Source organism: Melanerpes formicivorus, unplaced genomic scaffold, assembly GCF_026170545.1.
Source record: "Melanerpes formicivorus ecotype bairdi unplaced genomic scaffold, bMelFor1.0.p_v2 SCAF_157, whole genome shotgun sequence".
Lineage (NCBI taxonomy): Eukaryota > Metazoa > Chordata > Aves > Piciformes > Picidae > Melanerpes > Melanerpes formicivorus.
The window spans coordinates 202592-219215 of record NW_027142509.1 but is presented as its reverse complement, the minus strand read 5'-3'; the positions used below and the strand labels follow the sequence as shown (position 1 = coordinate 219215).

Sequence of the window (16624 nt, the reverse complement as noted above, 5' to 3'; positions counted from 1 at the left end):
CTTGGCATATGCAAAGGTCACCAGTGTAGCCTCAAGTCAGTTGCCTTTTCTAGATTTGAGAAAGGTAAATGCTGACATTTGCTGTTGTCTGGTTTCCCATTCTTCTTTCTCCCCTGGCACATCAGAACTTTCAGGGTCAAAGAGGGGCTTTGGAAGCTGACAGTTACAGATACCACAGGGCCCACTGAGCAGGGACCCACTTGGTGAGGCAAAATTGACTTGTCCAAGCTTCATGGTGTTCTGATGCTAATACCTGCACGTTTCTGATCTCAGGCAAGCTTGAGATACGACACCTCTGCCATACAGAAGTGTGTAAATCCTCTTTTTACGAGAGTAGTTGTGAAGAAAAGAGTAGGAAGAGTAAGGAAACCAGTCAAAAAAGCATGGCAGAACAATGGCCTGATGGTGGTATTTCCAGGACTAGCATCCCAAGTGCTGAGTCAGGAGAGCCAGAGGAGCACAGACAGCACTGTGCTGCATTTGGTTAATTAAAGTAACACTTTTGGAAGCTGATGGCACTCTTTTCTTTCTCTCTGTCAGCTGTCTTCTGTACTGGAGGCAGAGATGGAAACATCATGGTTTGGGATACCAGATGCAACAAGAAAGGTAACTGGCCTTTCAGCTGTGTATCAAGAAAGCTTGGTGTCTTGGGTAAAGACAGTGCTGAGTTGTACTGGTTGGGCCAGTGCTTTTGATTGTGCTGCAGGCAATGCTTCAGTGAGAAGAGGAGGAGATAACAGCCTCCTGTGTTATAAAAGGGGACAGCTATTCCATGTATAAAACATTGTTCCACTTTATAACAGCCTCCTGTTTGCAGTATGATGTACATGCTGGCCTGGTAATACCCAGTGTGCTGGTAAGGAAATCAGGGGGTAAAAATACATCCCTGTGTGAGACAGCACAAAAATATGTGGGCTGAGTGAGAGTGCTTAGATCAGAGCCATCCCAAGGGATGAAGCAAAGCTGGGAAGGCTTCTGCCAGAGTAGGAAGGAAGGCAGGAAGTGCAGGAGCAGAGTGCTGGGAGCGACTGAGTATGTTGTTGTGGGAATACCTACTAAAGGCAGGGTGAGCTCATTCTGCTCCTCTCCTTCTGTTTCCTGGAGCCTTTGCTCCCCTAGTCAGGTCATGCTCTTATGCCTCTTCCTTGCTCTGTCCCAGCAGTTTCCTGGCCTGTGCTGCCAGCACTTGTCTCACTCTTCCATCTGCCCAAAATTCCTTAGCTCTTTGAACTGGCAAGTAGGGGAAAAGGGAGGCTCCACATGATCGAAGTAGAAGGTATAGGTAAGAAAAGCAGAAAAGTGAAGGTAGTAAGTTGCATGAAGTGAGAAGTAGCAGACACAAGGCTAAATGAAACACTATGAAATAGGGTGAAAAAGCCCTGGAAACCCTCCTGTGAGTGCCATTTTTCTCAGGATGAGATGGGATGAGTGCTGCAGAGCAGGATGCATCATGAAGACCAGATCAAAAGCTAATGGTTTGCACAAGCAGCCTGCCTAGACCCTTTAGCTCTGCAATATTTTGCAGCATATGCTCCTGGTTCCTCCTCTGTGCTTCTCATCAGTTTCATATGTAACTAGCAGAATACATTAGTGATCTTAAAGGGTTGTCTTAGCTGCTTTGTAGGACTTATTCCAAGCCAGTGCCTGTTTTATTAACCTGGTTACAAAATGGTGTAGGAACTATTAATTGAGCTGGCTTTGCTTCTTTCAGAGGGATTTTACAGGCAGGTGAATCAAATCAGTGGAGCACACAACGTGGTGGACAAGCAAACTCCTTCCAAACCCAAGAAGAAGAGGCAGAACCTAAGAGGATTTGCTCCTTTGGTGGTAGGTCTCTGCAGGACAAAAATGTGGGTTTGGCTTGAACATGATAAATTACTTCCATTTATCTTTGCAGAGGCAGGGTTCTGTGTCCTGGTCACTCACTGTGGCTATTTTCAGACATTGCTTAGTTGCCTAATAACCCTGGTGCCATTAAAGCCATCTTTGTGCAAAGACTATGTGAAAATACATGGCCAGCATTCTTTTTTCAGGGGCAAAACAGGATAGGATAGGACAGGATAGGATAGGATAGGACAGCATAGAATAGGATAGGACAGGATAGAATAGGATGGAATAGAATAGAATAGAATAAGATGGAATGGAATAGAATAGGATAGGATAGAATAGAATAGAATAGAATAGAATAGAATAGAATAGAATAGAATAGAATAGAATAGAATAGAATAGAATAGACCAGGAAGGCCTGTAAAATTTTTCCCCCTTTCTTTTTATCCCCACTAATTTGACCACACAAATTGCTGTCCAACTGGGATCAGACTGGGTCATGTTTAACCTGTTATACTTTGTCATGAAGGCAGCTCTCTGACCTGAAAGGTTTAACCTCCAGCTGCTGCCCAAACACTTACTGCTCAGCAGTGTTTTCACTGGTGGGAGTGCTTGAAGGACTGTTGTGTCTTAAATGGCCTCTGTTATTTCCAGTTTCCCCTGGCTGGCTAGCAGGAGGTTTTTGCTTGGCCTTGAACTAAGCATCAAAGTCTTGCTGACCTTGAAAGTAATGAAGTGTTTTTTTCTTCCCCCCCACCCCATTCTGTTCTTCTTAAGGATTTCCAGCAGAGTGTAACTGTGGTGCTGCTTCAGGATGAGCATACTCTTATCTCTGCAGGAGCTGTTGATGGGTAAGGAGGGAGGATGCCTTCTTTTTCTGTCTATTCTGTGTGTTCCTATTGGCACACAAAAATCAGGGAGATTTTTCTTCTAAGATCACTCAATGGCCCAGAGTTGCCATTAGGCTGGAGTTGCCTTTAGGCTGGAGTTGCCTTTAGGCTGGAGCTGCCATTAGGCAGAGCCAGGAGATGTAGGTAGTCACCTTGCACTGATGAAGCTGAATGTCACTTTTCATCCTTACTGCAGATTGCAGCACTGGGACAAACAGTGCTTAAGTGGCAAATGCTCACTTTAGTGGCCTTAGCTGTGTGGCAGAATGAGAGCAGTTCTTATCATCTCTGTTCTCATGGATCTATGGGACCACACATAAACAGACTATTGTTAGTGAGCTGTTTGGAATTGAGGTGGGTGGTTAGTGCCTGGATATGTGTAGGCATGCTTGAGAAAATGTTGCCTTGAGTTACAAAAGATCTGTTCTTTTAGGTGCCAGATCCATTGCAGCATCCTGGCCTGCATTAGGAACAGTGTGGCCAGCAGGAGCAGGGAAGTCATTGTGCCCTGTGCTCAGCACTGGTTAGGCCACACCTTGAGTCCTGTGTCCAGTTGTCCAGTTCTGGGTCCCTCAATTTAAGAAGGACATTTTGACTCTTGAATGTGTCCAGAGAAGGACAACAAAGCTGGGGAGGGGTCTGGAGCACAGCCCTGTGAGGAGAGGCTGAGGGGGCTGGGGTTGCTTAGCTTGGAGAAGAGGAGGCTCAGGGGAGACCTTATTGCTCTCTACAACTATTTGAAGCCAGGTGGGGCTTGGTCTTTTCTCCCAGGCACCCAGCACCAGAAGAAGAGGACACAGTCTCAAGCTGTGCCAGGGGAGGTTTAGGCTGGAGGTGAGGAGAAAGTTCTTCCCAGAAAGAGTAACTGGCTATTGGAATGTGCTGCCCAGGGAGGTGGTGGAGTCACTGTCCCTGGAGGTGTTTAAGAGGGGATTGGACGTGGCGCTTAGAATCATAGTATCAGTCAGGATTGGAAGGGACCACAAGGATCATCTAGTTCCAACCCCCCTGCCATGGGCAGGGACACCCCACACAACATCAGCCTGGCCAGAGGCTCATCCAGCCTGGGCTTAAACACCTCTAGGGACAGGGCCTCAACCACCTCCCTGGACAACCCATTCCAGGGCTTCACCACTCTCATGGGGAAGAACTTCCTCCTCCCCTCCAGCCTGAATCTCCCCACCTCCAGCCTCATTCCATTCCCCCTAGTCCTATCACCACCTGAGATCCTGAGCAGTCCCTCCCCAGCCTTCCTGTAGACCCCCTTCAGATACTGGAAGGCCACAATTAGGTCACCTGGGAGCCTTCTCTTCTGCAGACTGAACAGCCCCAACTCCTTCAGTCTGTCCTCACAGGAGAGGTGCTCCAGCCCTCTGCTCATCCTCCTGGCCCTTCTCTGGACACCTTCCAGAACCTCCAGATCCCTCTTGTCATAGGGGATCCAGAACTGGATGCAGTACTCCAGGTGGGGTCTCAGCAGAGCTGAGTAGAGCCATGGTTTAGTAGTCATGAGGTGTTGGGTGACAGGTTGGACTTTGATGACCTTTGAGGTCTTTTCCAACCTTATTGATTCTGTGATTTCTTTCTGGACTGTAACACTGTATGTAGCTATAGCTATATGTGTATGTCCAGATCTTGGAGCTTGAGCAAACTGTCTCATTGATTAGCATGGAGACTTACCCTCCCAGGACTCAATTATTTAGCAGGCTCCATGTGGCCAGAGCCTTTCTGAGGCAGGGAAGAGACTTTCCTGCTTATGGCTCACGTGAGAGACTTGCTTCTGGAGAGCAAGTGAAGAAAGGACTTCACTTTTTAAGTCAGGAGCATGAGGGCATCCTTGTATTTCCTTTTCCTAGTTGAAGAAAGGTGACTTGCAGGCTCTTACTTTACTTTGTATTAGTTACAGAGAGCAGTGCTGCTTCCCCATCCATCCCCAGTGTTGCTTTCAACACATCTCAGCTCTGCTTCCTCTCAGTGGTGCTCCTTAGCATCGGACACTCCTCGGTAATGGTCAGCCTGTCTTCCTGTGCTGCTGGAAGGCTCTACCAACACTGCAAGAGACATTTTGGAGTTGCAGACACTTGTGCTTTTCTGTTGCAGTGTGATTAAGGTCTGGGATTTGCGCAAGAACTACGCTGCCTATCGCCAGGAGCCGGTGCCTTGCAAGGCTTTCTGCTACCCTGGGACCAGCACGCGCAGGCTTGGTGAGCTCTTGCAGGATGCATTTGTCTAAGTGCAAAGGCAACTGGAGAAGTGCTGTGTGGTGGGTTGGAGTTTCCCCCCAGCGTTAACTTTTGCCAGACCAACTCAGTTAGAAGCAAATGGGTTGTCCAGGGAGGTGGTTGAGGCCCTGTCCCTGGAGGTGTTTAAGCCCAGGCTGGCTGAGGCTCTGGCCAGGCTGATCTAGTGTGGGGTGTCCCTGCCCATGGCAGGGGGGGTGGAACTGGATGATCCTTGTGATCCCTTTCAACCCTGAATGATACTATGATACTATGAAATGAGGGTGTATTTGTAAGCAAAACCTACACTCTCTGGTGGAATGCAATGAATAAGACAGAAAGGGACCTAGGGGTATTGATTGACAGCCAGCTGAACTTGAGCCAGCAGTGTGCCCAGGTGGCCAAAAAGGCCAATGGCATCCTGGCCTGCATCAGGAACAGTGTGGCCAGAAGGAGCAGGGAAGTCATCATACCCCTGTGCTCAGCACTGGTTAGGCCACACCTTGAATCCTGTGTCCAGTTCTGGGCCCCTCAGTTTAAGAAGGACATTGAGACTCTTGAATGTGTCCAGAGAAGGGCAACAAAGCTGGGGAGGGGTTTGGAGCACAGCCCTGTGAGGAGAGGCTGAGGGAGCTGGGGTTGCTTAGCCTGGAGAAGAGGAGGCTCAGGGGAGACCTCATTGCTGTCTACAACTCCCTGAAGGGAGGTTGTAGCCAGGTGGGGGTTGGTCTACTTCTCCCAGGCAACCAAGAAATATCTGTATAATATTTGTAAATATCTGTATAATATTGTGAATAGTGGATATTTTTGGTTGTATTCATAGAATCAATAAGGTTGGAAAAGACCTCAGAGATCATCAAGTCCAACCTGTCACCCAACACCTCATGACTAACTAAACCATGGCACCAAGTGCCACATCCAATCCTTTTTTGAACACCTCCAGGGATGGGGACTCCACCACCTCCCTGGGCAGCACATTCCAATGGCCAATTACTCTTTCTGGGAAGAACTTTCTCCTCACCTCCAGCCTAAACTCCCCCTGGCACAGCTTGAGACTGTGTCCTCTTGTTCTGGTGCTGGTTGCCTGGGAGAAGAGACCAACCACTGCCTGTCTACAACCTCCCTTCAGGTAGTTGTAGAGAGTGATAAGGTCTCCCCTGAGCCTTCTCTTCTCCAGGCTAAGCAACCCCAGCTCCCTCAGCCTCTCCTCACAGGGCTGTGCTCCAGACCCCTCCCCAGCCTTGTTGCCCTTCTCTGGACACCTTCAAGTGTCTCAATGTCCTTCTTAAATTGAGGGGCCCAGAACTGGACACAGGACTCAAGGTGTGGCCTAACCAGCACTGAGCACAGGGCAGAATGACCTCCCTGCTCCTGCTGGCCACACTGCTCCTGATGCAGAAATATTCTACCAAAGCATGAGGATTTCTATTTGCTTTTAAACTCTGCTTCTACATCTAGTTGTTCCTGCTATCCATTTGAAACTCTTGCCTGCTGTGAAGTTGAAGGTTCTCTCTAAGTATCACCCTGAATCCTCATGAGAAAAATGTAGATGTTATTCTAGGAACTCTTTATTCTCCTGCAAGTGCTCTGTCCAGCAAGCCTTCCAGTCACAATCTCACACATGATAGAGATCCTTTCCAAATGTCCCTCTCTAGGCATTTCACAGTATCACCAAGGTTGGAAGAGACCTCAAAGATCATGGAGTCATTTATCTGAGACTGTCTTTTTACCCAAATATGTTTGTGGAGTTGTTTCTTAAGAAGCTTTTTCTCTCTTTACCTATAGGGTATTCTAGCCTGGTGTTGGATTCCACTGGCACTAATCTATTTGCTAACTGCACTGATGACAGTATCTACATGTTCAGTATGACAAGCCTAAAGACTGCTCCAGGTAAGCATGGAAACAGCTGCCAAAAATAGATGATAGAGAGCATGGAGAGAGGAGTTTCTCCCTGTGACTCAGAGAAACAGAGACCACCTTCTAAGCTTAGGAAACCTGTTCTGTGCTCTTATATCTAAACCTAGCCAGGAGAGAAGGCACAGGCAAGAAGGGCAGTTGAAACTTTGTGTTAAGCCATCCACACAAAATTAATAGCACAGAAACTTGAATAGAATAGAATAGACCAGGTTGGAAGAGACCTTTGAGATCATTGTGTCCAACCCACCTAAACAGCTAACCCATGGCACCAATCACCCAATCAATCACCCCATCCAGTCTCCTCCTGAACACCTCCAGTGATGGTGATTCCACCACCTCCCCAGGCAGCCCATTCCAATGGGCAATCACTCTCTCTGGGAAGAACTTCTTCCTAACATCCAACCTAAACCTCACCTGGCACAGCTTGAGACTGTGTTCTCTTGTTCTGGTGCTGGTTGCCTGGGAGAGGAGACCAACCTCTGCCTGTCTACAACCTTCCTTCAGGTAGTTGTAGAGAGCAAGAAGGTCTCCCCTGAGCCTCCTCTTCTCCAGGCTAAGCAACCCCATCTCCCTCAGCCTCTCCTCACAGGGCTGTGCTCAAGGCCTCTCCCCAGCTTTGTTGCCCTTCTCTGGACACATTCAAGTGTCTCAATGTCCTTCCTAAACTGAGGGGCCCAGAACTGGACACAGGACTCAAGGTGTGGCCTAACCAGTGCAGTGTACAGGGGCAGAATGACCTCCCTGCTCCTGCTGGCCACACTGTTCCTGATCCAGGCCAGGATGCCATTGGCCTTTCTGGATGCCTGGGCACACTGCAGGCTCATGTTCAGCCTACCATCAACCAGCACCCCCAGGTCCCTCTCTGCCTGGCTGCTCTCCAGCCCCTCTGACCCCAGCCTGTAGCACTGCCTGGGGTTGTTGTGGCCAATGTGCAGAACCTGGCACTTGGATGTGTTCAATCTCCTGCCCTTGGACTCTGCCCATCTGCCCAGCCTGTCGAGGTCCCTCTGCAGAGCCTCTCTACCCTCCAGCAGATCAACTCCTGCCCCCAGCTTGGTGTCATCTGCAAATTTACTGCTGATGGACTCAATGCCCTCATCCAGATCATCAATAAAGATGTTGAAGACCATGGGGCCATGGTCCGGAAGGCCACAATGAGGTCACCTGGGAGCCTTCTCTTCTCCAGACTGAACAGCCCCAACTCCTTCAGTAACAGCTTCAGTCCCTCACAGTAGCACAGAAGGTGTGCACCCTTGGTGCACACCACTACTAAGTGCAGTTCCTGGTTCACCCAGACAGAGACATGGTAGTTTGCATGTTGACTCTAGACACCTGGTGAGGAGTGGCTGGTGTCTAACTGCTGCCCACCTGAAGCAGGTTTGACTCTCTTGCTTCCTGGCAGTCCCTGGTGTTTCACACTCAGATATGAGCTGCTGTAGAGTGATCAGTTGATATGTTGCATTTAGGTGTCTTTTACATTTGGGTTCTACTCTAAGTTGCTGGGAGAAAGAATCCTCAGCATATTGTGGAGATGCTTCAGCTTTCCATCTGTGATCTTTGTGTGGCAGGATGCCCCTCAGCCTTTGGTGGCACTGCTCCTCAGAAGGTGGCAGAGTTTGTCGGATGCTTTCCAGCCAGACACATGGTTTAGCTCCCATTGCCAAATTTTCTCAGTCTCTCAGTTAACTGAAATTCAACAAATGTATCCTTCTGTCTGCACTTCAGCAGGGCAGCCTGGTGGGTGGGAATGCCTCCAGCATGGAGAAGCAGTAGATATCAATAGGTCAGTTGTTGAGGTTAGTGCTGGGTGCCAGCGCCGAGCGGCGGAAATATGCTCACCAGCCTGTCTCCCTGGCAGGAGAGACTGGGCTCCCTGCACAGCACAGGGCACCCCACCCTCAGCCTCCTCATGGAGCTCTTGTCTTTTGTGTGCAGCCAATAAAAGGTGGGGAGTGGCCTGGTTCATCCAGCTGGATGAAGCTTGTGCAGCCGTTGCTCCCGCAGAGGGCAGTGCCTGCCCGTGTGTCAGTGCCGCTCCCCTGACTCACCAGCCTCTGCCCTGGCTGAGTGCTGAGGTAGCTTTAGCTTGCAGGGTGCTGTGAGGGAATCCTCCAGGGGGAATTGCTGGTAGGACTGGCTTAGGAAGGGGCTTGCTGCAGAGGGACCTCGACAGGCTGGACAGATAGACAGAGTCCAAGGTCATGAGATTGAACACATCTAAGTGCTGGGTTCTGCACATTGGCCACAAGCTACAGGCTGGGGTCAGAGTGGCTGGAGAACAGCCAGGCAGAAAGGGACCTGGGGGTGCTGGTTGACAGCAGCTGAACATGAGCCTGCAGTGTGCCCAGGTGGCCAAGAAGGCCAATGGCATCCTGGCCTGCATCAGGAACAGTGTGGCCAGCAGGAGCAGGGAAGTCATTGTGCCCTGTGCTCAGCACTGGTTAGGTCACACCTTGAGTCCTGTGTCCAGTTCTGGGCCCCTCAGGTTAGGAAAGATGTTGAGTTGCTGGCAGGTGTCCAGAGAAGGGCAACAAAGCTGGGGAGGGGTCTGGAGCACAGCCCTGTGAGGAGAGGCTGAGGGAGCTGGGGTTGCTTAGCCTGGAGAAGAGGAGGCTCAGGGGAGACCTTCTTGCTGTCTGCAACTCCCTGAAGGGAGGTTGTAGCCAGGTGAGGGTTGGGCTCTTCTCCCAGGCACCCAGCACCAGAACAAGAGGACACAGTCTCAAGCTGTGCCAGGTGAGGTTTGGGCTGGATGTTAGGATGAAATTCTTCTCAGAAAGAGAGATTGGCCATTGGAATGTGCTGCCCAGGGAGGTGGTGGAGTCCCCATCCCTGGAAGTGTTTAAGAAGAGCCTGGCTGAGGCACTTGTTGCCATGGTTTAGTTGATCAGATGTTGCTGGGTGATAGGTTGGACTTGATGAGCTCTGAGGTCTTTTCCAACCTGGTTAATTGTGACTCTGACTGCTGTGCTGACAGAGCTTTGGTTAAAAATTCAGAGATATTCTGGAGTTTGCCACTTCTGAAAGACAGCCATGAGAGGCAGCCATGTGTCCTCTGCTCTGTGGGTTGCCTCTTTTGCCAAAGCTGCTATTAAACCAGCATGGTGCAGAGGGTGCCTGCTCTGCCTGGTGCTGCCTCAGGAAATTCCCCCTTTTTGCCCCAATGAGAGGACAGGATCTGTTGTGGCCAAGTGCTCTGGATCCACACTCAGCTCTTGTGCTGGCTGCTGCCTCTTCGGGTCCTCAGTATAGTATAGACAGCACCATAGTCAGGGCAATGGTTTCAAGGCTTCAGCAAACCCCACTGAGGCTTTATGTGCAGGCTGCCAGTGAGCGTGGCTGACACAGTGCAAGTTTCGTTGATGAAATGAAGATGCTGGCAGCAGGAGGATGAAGCAGCAAGTGCCTTTGTTTGTGTCAGGGTGGAAGAAGGCCCTCCCCATGTATTCTGTGTGCCTGTCCTTGTTAATGCAGCAGGGCTGGTGATGGCATCTGCGGGAGGAAGAGACAAGGAGCCTTCACCAGAGTAGTGGGGAGGCCCAGGCGATTTCTCGGCCCGCTGCTGATATAGATCAAGGCTAAAGCTTTAAGGAAACTGCTCCCACTTCCTAATGCTGTGGAGAGAGCTGTTGCTTCTTCTGGGAAGCCTGAAAGGCTGCAGTTGAATAATGCAATCTTCCTGCCACTGGAGCTGGAGCCCCAGAGGGAGGGAGCAGTGCAACCACTTTCTCTGGAGGATAGGTGGCCAGGCAGGAAAAGCCTGTAAGATTGGGCCCCCTTGCGCAACTGACTGCACTGCTGTGCTTCCACTGAGGCTTGCCCTTCTTCTCTTCTCTTTTTCTCCTTTTCTCTTCACAGTGGCTGCTTTCAGTGGGCACCAGAATTCAACCTTCTACATCAAATCCAGCACCAGCCCAGACGACCAGTTCCTGGTCAGCGGCTCGAGTGACTGCAATGCCTACATCTGGAAGGTGAGGTGGCTGGGGGAGAAGCAAGCATGCAACCTGGAGCTGCTCCACTCTTTGATTTCATTTGATTTTCATGTTCACATAGGACACTCCCTGCCTCCCACTCCTACTCAAAGCAGTGCTAGCCAGGGGTTAGCTCCTGGCACGCTGCGCCCAGAGCGTGCGTGTTGCTTTCAAGGCTCGACGTATCTGCTTTGTATTAACCAGAGCTAACCTCCTGCCATCAGTATGTCTCTCATCACTGCTGCTTATTGCAACTTGCTGATCTCTAATCTTGTTTAAATGGGCATTAGAATTGCCTTGCTGTCCTGGGGATTCAGCCAGCCATGACAAGGAGACAGACATATTGGTTCATATCTAGCATTGGAGTACATTAGCAGAGACCTAACAATTTAATTGCTCTGAAGGGCACTCAGCTTCCCCCACCTTCCCTTTGCCCAGTCCTTGCTTCACACAGCTTTTTCTCATGCCTCATTCACAGTAGTTAAAGCCTTTGTGTTACAGCAAGGGCTCAAACAGAGCCTTCAACACAATTCCAAAGCACCATCCAACAGCCAAGATGCTTTGTCACTTGGTGTCCTGCACTGACATGCAGAAAATGCAAATAGCACCAAGTTAATAGCAGGGACCTCAGAGGAAGGCATGCTTCAAGTTCTGTTCTCCTTGCTTGACAGCCATATGGGAACAGGGTAAACTTCCCATTGAAGTACAACAGACAGAAACCACAGGTGCCTGCCTGTTCCAGGTTTGGGCTAATTTTGAGGGAATGCTGACTTGTTTACCCCTTTCACCATGAGTTTCAAAGTGAAATACCAACCTCTCAGAGCAGGCACAGAGTCATCCTGCTGAAGCTGTGGTTTGAGCATGCAGTCTCTTTGATTTGGTGAACACTTCTAATGAGCCAGGTTGCTTGCTCAGCAGTAGCAGGAGGTTAGGCTGTACCTTAAGTACTGTGTCCAGTTCTGGGCCCCTCAGTTTAAGAAGGACATTGAGACACTTGAAGGTGTCCAGAGAAGGGCAACAAGGCTGGGGAGAGGCCTTGAGCACAGCCCTGTGAGGAGAGGCTGAGGGAGCTGGGGTTGTTTAGCTTGGAGAAGAGGAGGCTCAGGGAAGACCTCATTGCTCTCTACAACCACCTGAAGGGAGGTTGTAGCCAGGTGGGGGTTGGTCTCTTCTCCCAGGCAAGCAGCACCAGAACAAGGGGACACAGTCTCAAGCTGTGCCAGGGGAGGTTTAGCCTCTAGGTGAGGAGAAAGTTCTTCACAGAGAGAGTCATTCACCATTGGAATGTGCTGCCCAGGGAGGTGGTGTAGTCCCCATCCCTGGAGGTGTTCAAGAGGGGATTGGATGTGGCACTTGGTGCCATGGTCTGGCCATGAGGTCTGTGGTGACAGGTTGGACTCGATGATCCTCGAGGTCTCCTCCAACCTTGGTGACACTGTGATACTGGGATATTTATTAAAGAAATCATTAAATAATTACTTCTAATCCCATAGCAATGTCAGAAAGAGGAAAAACTGTCTCTTGCAAGAGCTGCCACATCCAGAGGCTTGGCAGAGTTTACTGACTCTGAAGTACACATATCTTTCCCTGAGATGATGATTTACTGTGCTGTGAATAAAACCCATGGTTAGGTACTGCATGAGCAGGTATCAGGTTGGAAAGATCTGAATGAAGAGAATTGGCTTTCCATATACAGAGAGAGGAATGAAGGGCAGAGGAAGGCCTTGTCCACCCAGATTATTTCTTTGAGAAGCTTGGCAGCAGTACTCCAGAAACATTGTGGCTAAAAGTGCTCAGGTTGGGGAATTACTAATCCAGTGGTTAATGACCTGACTGTTAAACAACTTGAAGACTATAAAAGCCAGAGAGGTTTCTCTTGACAGAAGTGGTACCTAGCTGAGATTCCTTCTTGGTAGTAAAAGAAATATCCTTTATAGACATATGGAATGGAATGGAATGGAATGGAATGGAATTAACCAGGTTGGAAAAGACCTTTGAGATCATCAAGTCCAACCTATCATCCAACACCACCTAATCAATTAAACCATGGCACCAAGCACCCCATCCAGTCTCTTCCTAAACACCTCCAGGGATGGTGACTCCACCACCTCCCTGGGCAGCACATTCCATTCACTCTCTCTATGAAGAACTTCTTCCTAACCTCCAGCCTAAACCTCCCCTGGCACAGCTTGAGACTGTGTCCTCTTGTTCTTCCATTGTCCTTTGAATCTTTTCAAGCTGTGCCAGGGGAGGTTTAGGCTGGAGGTTAGGAAGAAGTTCTTCCCAGAAAGAGTTATTGGCCATTGGAATGTGCTGCCCAGGGAGGTGGTGGAGTCACCATCACTGGAGGTGTTTAGGAAGAGCCTGGATGGGGTGCTTGGTGCCATGGTTTAGTTGATTAGATGGTGTTGGGTGATAGGTTGGACTTGATGATCTCAAAGGTCTTCTCCAACCTGGTTAATTCTATCCTATTCTATTCTATTCTATTCTATTTTCTATTCTATTCTATTTTCTATTCTATTCTATTTTCTATTCTATTCCATTCCATTCCATTTTTGTGCAGCCTACTCAGAGGTGACCATATGAAGTTACCCTTTGGTCTGTCCCAGCACTGGAATTCAAGTGCTTCTGTGTTGTATGGTGCATCAAACTATGCACACCATTTCATGCTGACTCCTGAAGATGGATACAACAGCTGTAGTAGTGAATAAAGTAACTAATAAAGGCTCATTTCCTAGGTTTCTCCCTTTAACCTTTTCACAACAGCTCTAACTTCCCCACCAATATCCTGTCAAATCAGGCAAAAAACATCATGGGCTGTGTCTAATCCTGACTTAATAGGCCCAGACTGGCCCACTGTCTTCTGCCAAACACAGGGGACACAGCTAGACCTATGCATCCTCCTCCAGGTCACCTTGAGTGTACTTGATTTAATTTGCACTGGTATTTAATTCACACTAGTGTGAAATCAGGGTGTCCCAGCAAGAGCAATACTCTTCCTCTGCTTTTCTTTCAGCCATCAGTGTCTAGTGGGCCACTGTTGTGTCTGTTATATGTGTATAGCAAGGCTACTCTTAAATGCAACTGAAGGTGCTCCCTGCACCAAGGTCTCCTAGTGTTTATCCCCCAAAAGAGAGATTTTGTCTCCATGGTACTGCACATTTTGGCAGAGAAGGGAATACTCTGACCAAGGCCTTTAGTGGTTATTTAGTCAAGTGATTGCCTCTGCTCTGCCAGGAAAGGAGAAGTGGCCTGTTGAGATGGATAAATTCAAGGCATTCAGCTGCAGTTTTACAGGCTGCTGTAGGAGGGGATCCACAAGAGAAAATCAGCAGCTTTCCTTGGTGTTTTGCATCTTCCTTTGAAATCCATGTGCAATGTCTGCTCCTGTTCCCACACAGCAAAGGATCTGTTCATTCACTTACTCATTTATGCAAATCCCCTTGACAAATTCCCCTTGCACTGTCACATCAATACTGGTGACTCATGGCTCCAGAAAGCACTGCCTGCTGAAAGCATGCAAAGCTGGGATGTAATCTCCCTCTGTGTGTGTGTGTATGCCTGTGTGTTTATTTCCTCAGGCCACTTAATGCTGGCTTCAGCTGTGTCTGTCACTTCCATGAGCTCTAGTCCAAGATTAATAGTTGCACTGCAGAACAGGAAGAAGGTATTTTTTGAGGGTATAAGAGAAATGTAGATGAGTTTGATGAGCATGAGTGGTTTGGTGAGCTGCTTAACACACTCTTAAGAGGGAACAGGTCATCCTGAGTGCAATAACACAGCACTTAGAGGATGGCCAAGGGATCAGGCCTAGCCAGCATGGATTTAGGAAGGCAGGTCCTGCCTGACCAACCTGATCTCCTTCTATGCTCAGGTGACTGCCTGGTGGATGTGGGGAGGCCTGTGGATGTAGTCTACCTGGACCTCAGCAAGGCCTTTTGACACTGTCCCCCACAGCAAACTCCTGGCCAAGCTGTCAGCCCCTGGCTTGGACAGCAGCACTCTGAGCTGGGTTAGGAACTGGCTGGAGGCTGAGCCCAGAGAGTGGTGGTGAATGGTGCCACAGCCAGCTGGCAGCCAGGCACCAGTGGTGTGCCCCAAGGATCAGTGCTGGGCCCTGTGCTCTTTAACATCTTTATTGATGATCTGGATGAGGGCATTGAGTCCATCATCAGTAAATTTGCTGATGACACCAAGCTGGGGGCAGGAGTTGATCTGCTGGAGGGTAGAGAGGCTCTGCAGAGAGACCTCGACAGGCTGGACAGATGGGCAGAGTCCAAGGGCAGGAGATTGAACACATCCAAGTGCCAGGTTCTGCACATTGTCCACAACAACCCCATGCAGTGCTACAGGCTGGGGTCAGAGTGGCTGAGAGCAGCCAGGCAGAGAGGGACCTGGGGGTGCTGGTTGATGGTAGGCTGAACATGAGCCTGCAGTGTGCCCAGGCAGCCAAGAGGGCCAATGGCATCCTGGCCTGCATCAGGAAGAGTGTGGCCAGCAGGAGCAGGGAGGTCATTCTGCCCCTGTACACTGCACTGGTTAGGCCTCACCTTGAGTCCTGTGTCCAGTTCTGGGCCCCTCAGTTTAGGAAGGAGGTTGACTTGCTGGAAGGTGTCCAGAGAAGAGCAATAAAGCTGGGGAGGGGTTTGGAACACAGCCCTGTGAGGAGAGGCTGAGGGAGCTGGGGTTGCTCAGCCTGGAGAAGAGGAGACTCAGGGGTGACCTTCTTGCTCTCTACAGCTACCTGAAGGGAGGTTGTAGCCAGGCAGAGGTTGGTCTCTTCTCCCAGGCAGCCAGCACCAGAACAAGAGGACACAGTCTCAAGCTGTGCCAGGGGAGGTTCAGGTTGGATGTTAGGAAGAAGTTCTACACAGAGAGAGTGATTGCCCATTGGAATGTGCTGCCTGGGGAGGTGGTGGAGTCACCATCACTGGAGGTGTTCAGGAGGAGACTTGCTGGGGTGCTTGGTGCCATGGGTTAGCTGTTTGGGTGGTGTTGGATTGGTTGATGGGCTGGACACGATGATCTTGAAGGTCTCTTCCAACCTTGTTTGGTTTATTCTAATAAAGTTTATTCTAATAAAGTCTCTGGTCCAGGAGGTTGGTACAGGCAACACAACAACTTGGCAGTTGCACAAATGCCAGTTCTGAAGCCAGAGAAGGCTCACCTATAGAACTTTGCTGGTAGTGGTGGTTAGGCCTTTTTAATAAATCACTGGCCTGTGATTGGGACATTTGTAACACAGCAGCAGAATGCATTTGTCTGTCAAGACTCTGAGTATGACCTTGCCAAACTTTTAAGCATGTGACCTAGGACAAACAGGTAGAGGTACTTAACACAGTAAAATCACAGAATCACCAAGGTTGGAAGAGACCTCAAAGATCATCAAGTCCAACCTGTCACCACAGACCTCATGACTAAACCAAGTGCCACGTCCAATCCCCTCTTGAGCACCTCCAGATGCAGGTGTTGTGTTTAGAGCTGACAGCTAGAGGCAGAAACCTCATGTAGCAGGAGCTGGGCACGTGCTTCCAAGCAAGTCAGTACACCTCAGTGCTGAGCAGCTCTTTCACCCCAAGAAATGAAACATGAACTGATTCCTAAGGCTCTGTCAGTTGTTGTCTCACAATGCAGGATAAATTAGTTTGCTAGAGTAATGAGGCACATCCTAGGTGTGACTGGCTGAGTGAATTAGTACAGCTAGGCCCAACATGCTCGAGCACAACCCTGTGAGGAGAGGCTGAGGGAGCTGGGGTTGCTTAGCCTGGAGAAGAGGAGGCTCAGGGGTGGTCTCATTGCT

At 49.5% G+C, this 16624-nt stretch overlaps 1 protein-coding gene across 1 annotated transcript in view; it reads left to right on the top strand.

Annotated features, from left to right (window-relative positions):
* Window positions 1-16624, top strand: part of DTL (denticleless E3 ubiquitin protein ligase homolog) — a 35694-nt gene continuing 19070 nt past the window's right edge. The window contains exons 1-7 of the mRNA XM_068168761.1: window positions 1-64; window positions 541-606; window positions 1712-1827; window positions 2605-2678; window positions 4818-4921; window positions 6722-6826; window positions 10712-10824. Of these exons, the coding sequence (XP_068024862.1) occupies window positions 576-606; window positions 1712-1827; window positions 2605-2678; window positions 4818-4921; window positions 6722-6826; window positions 10712-10824 (543 nt within the window). The 5' untranslated portion in view covers window positions 1-64; window positions 541-575. The remainder of the gene's footprint in view (window positions 65-540; window positions 607-1711; window positions 1828-2604; window positions 2679-4817; window positions 4922-6721; window positions 6827-10711; window positions 10825-16624) is intronic.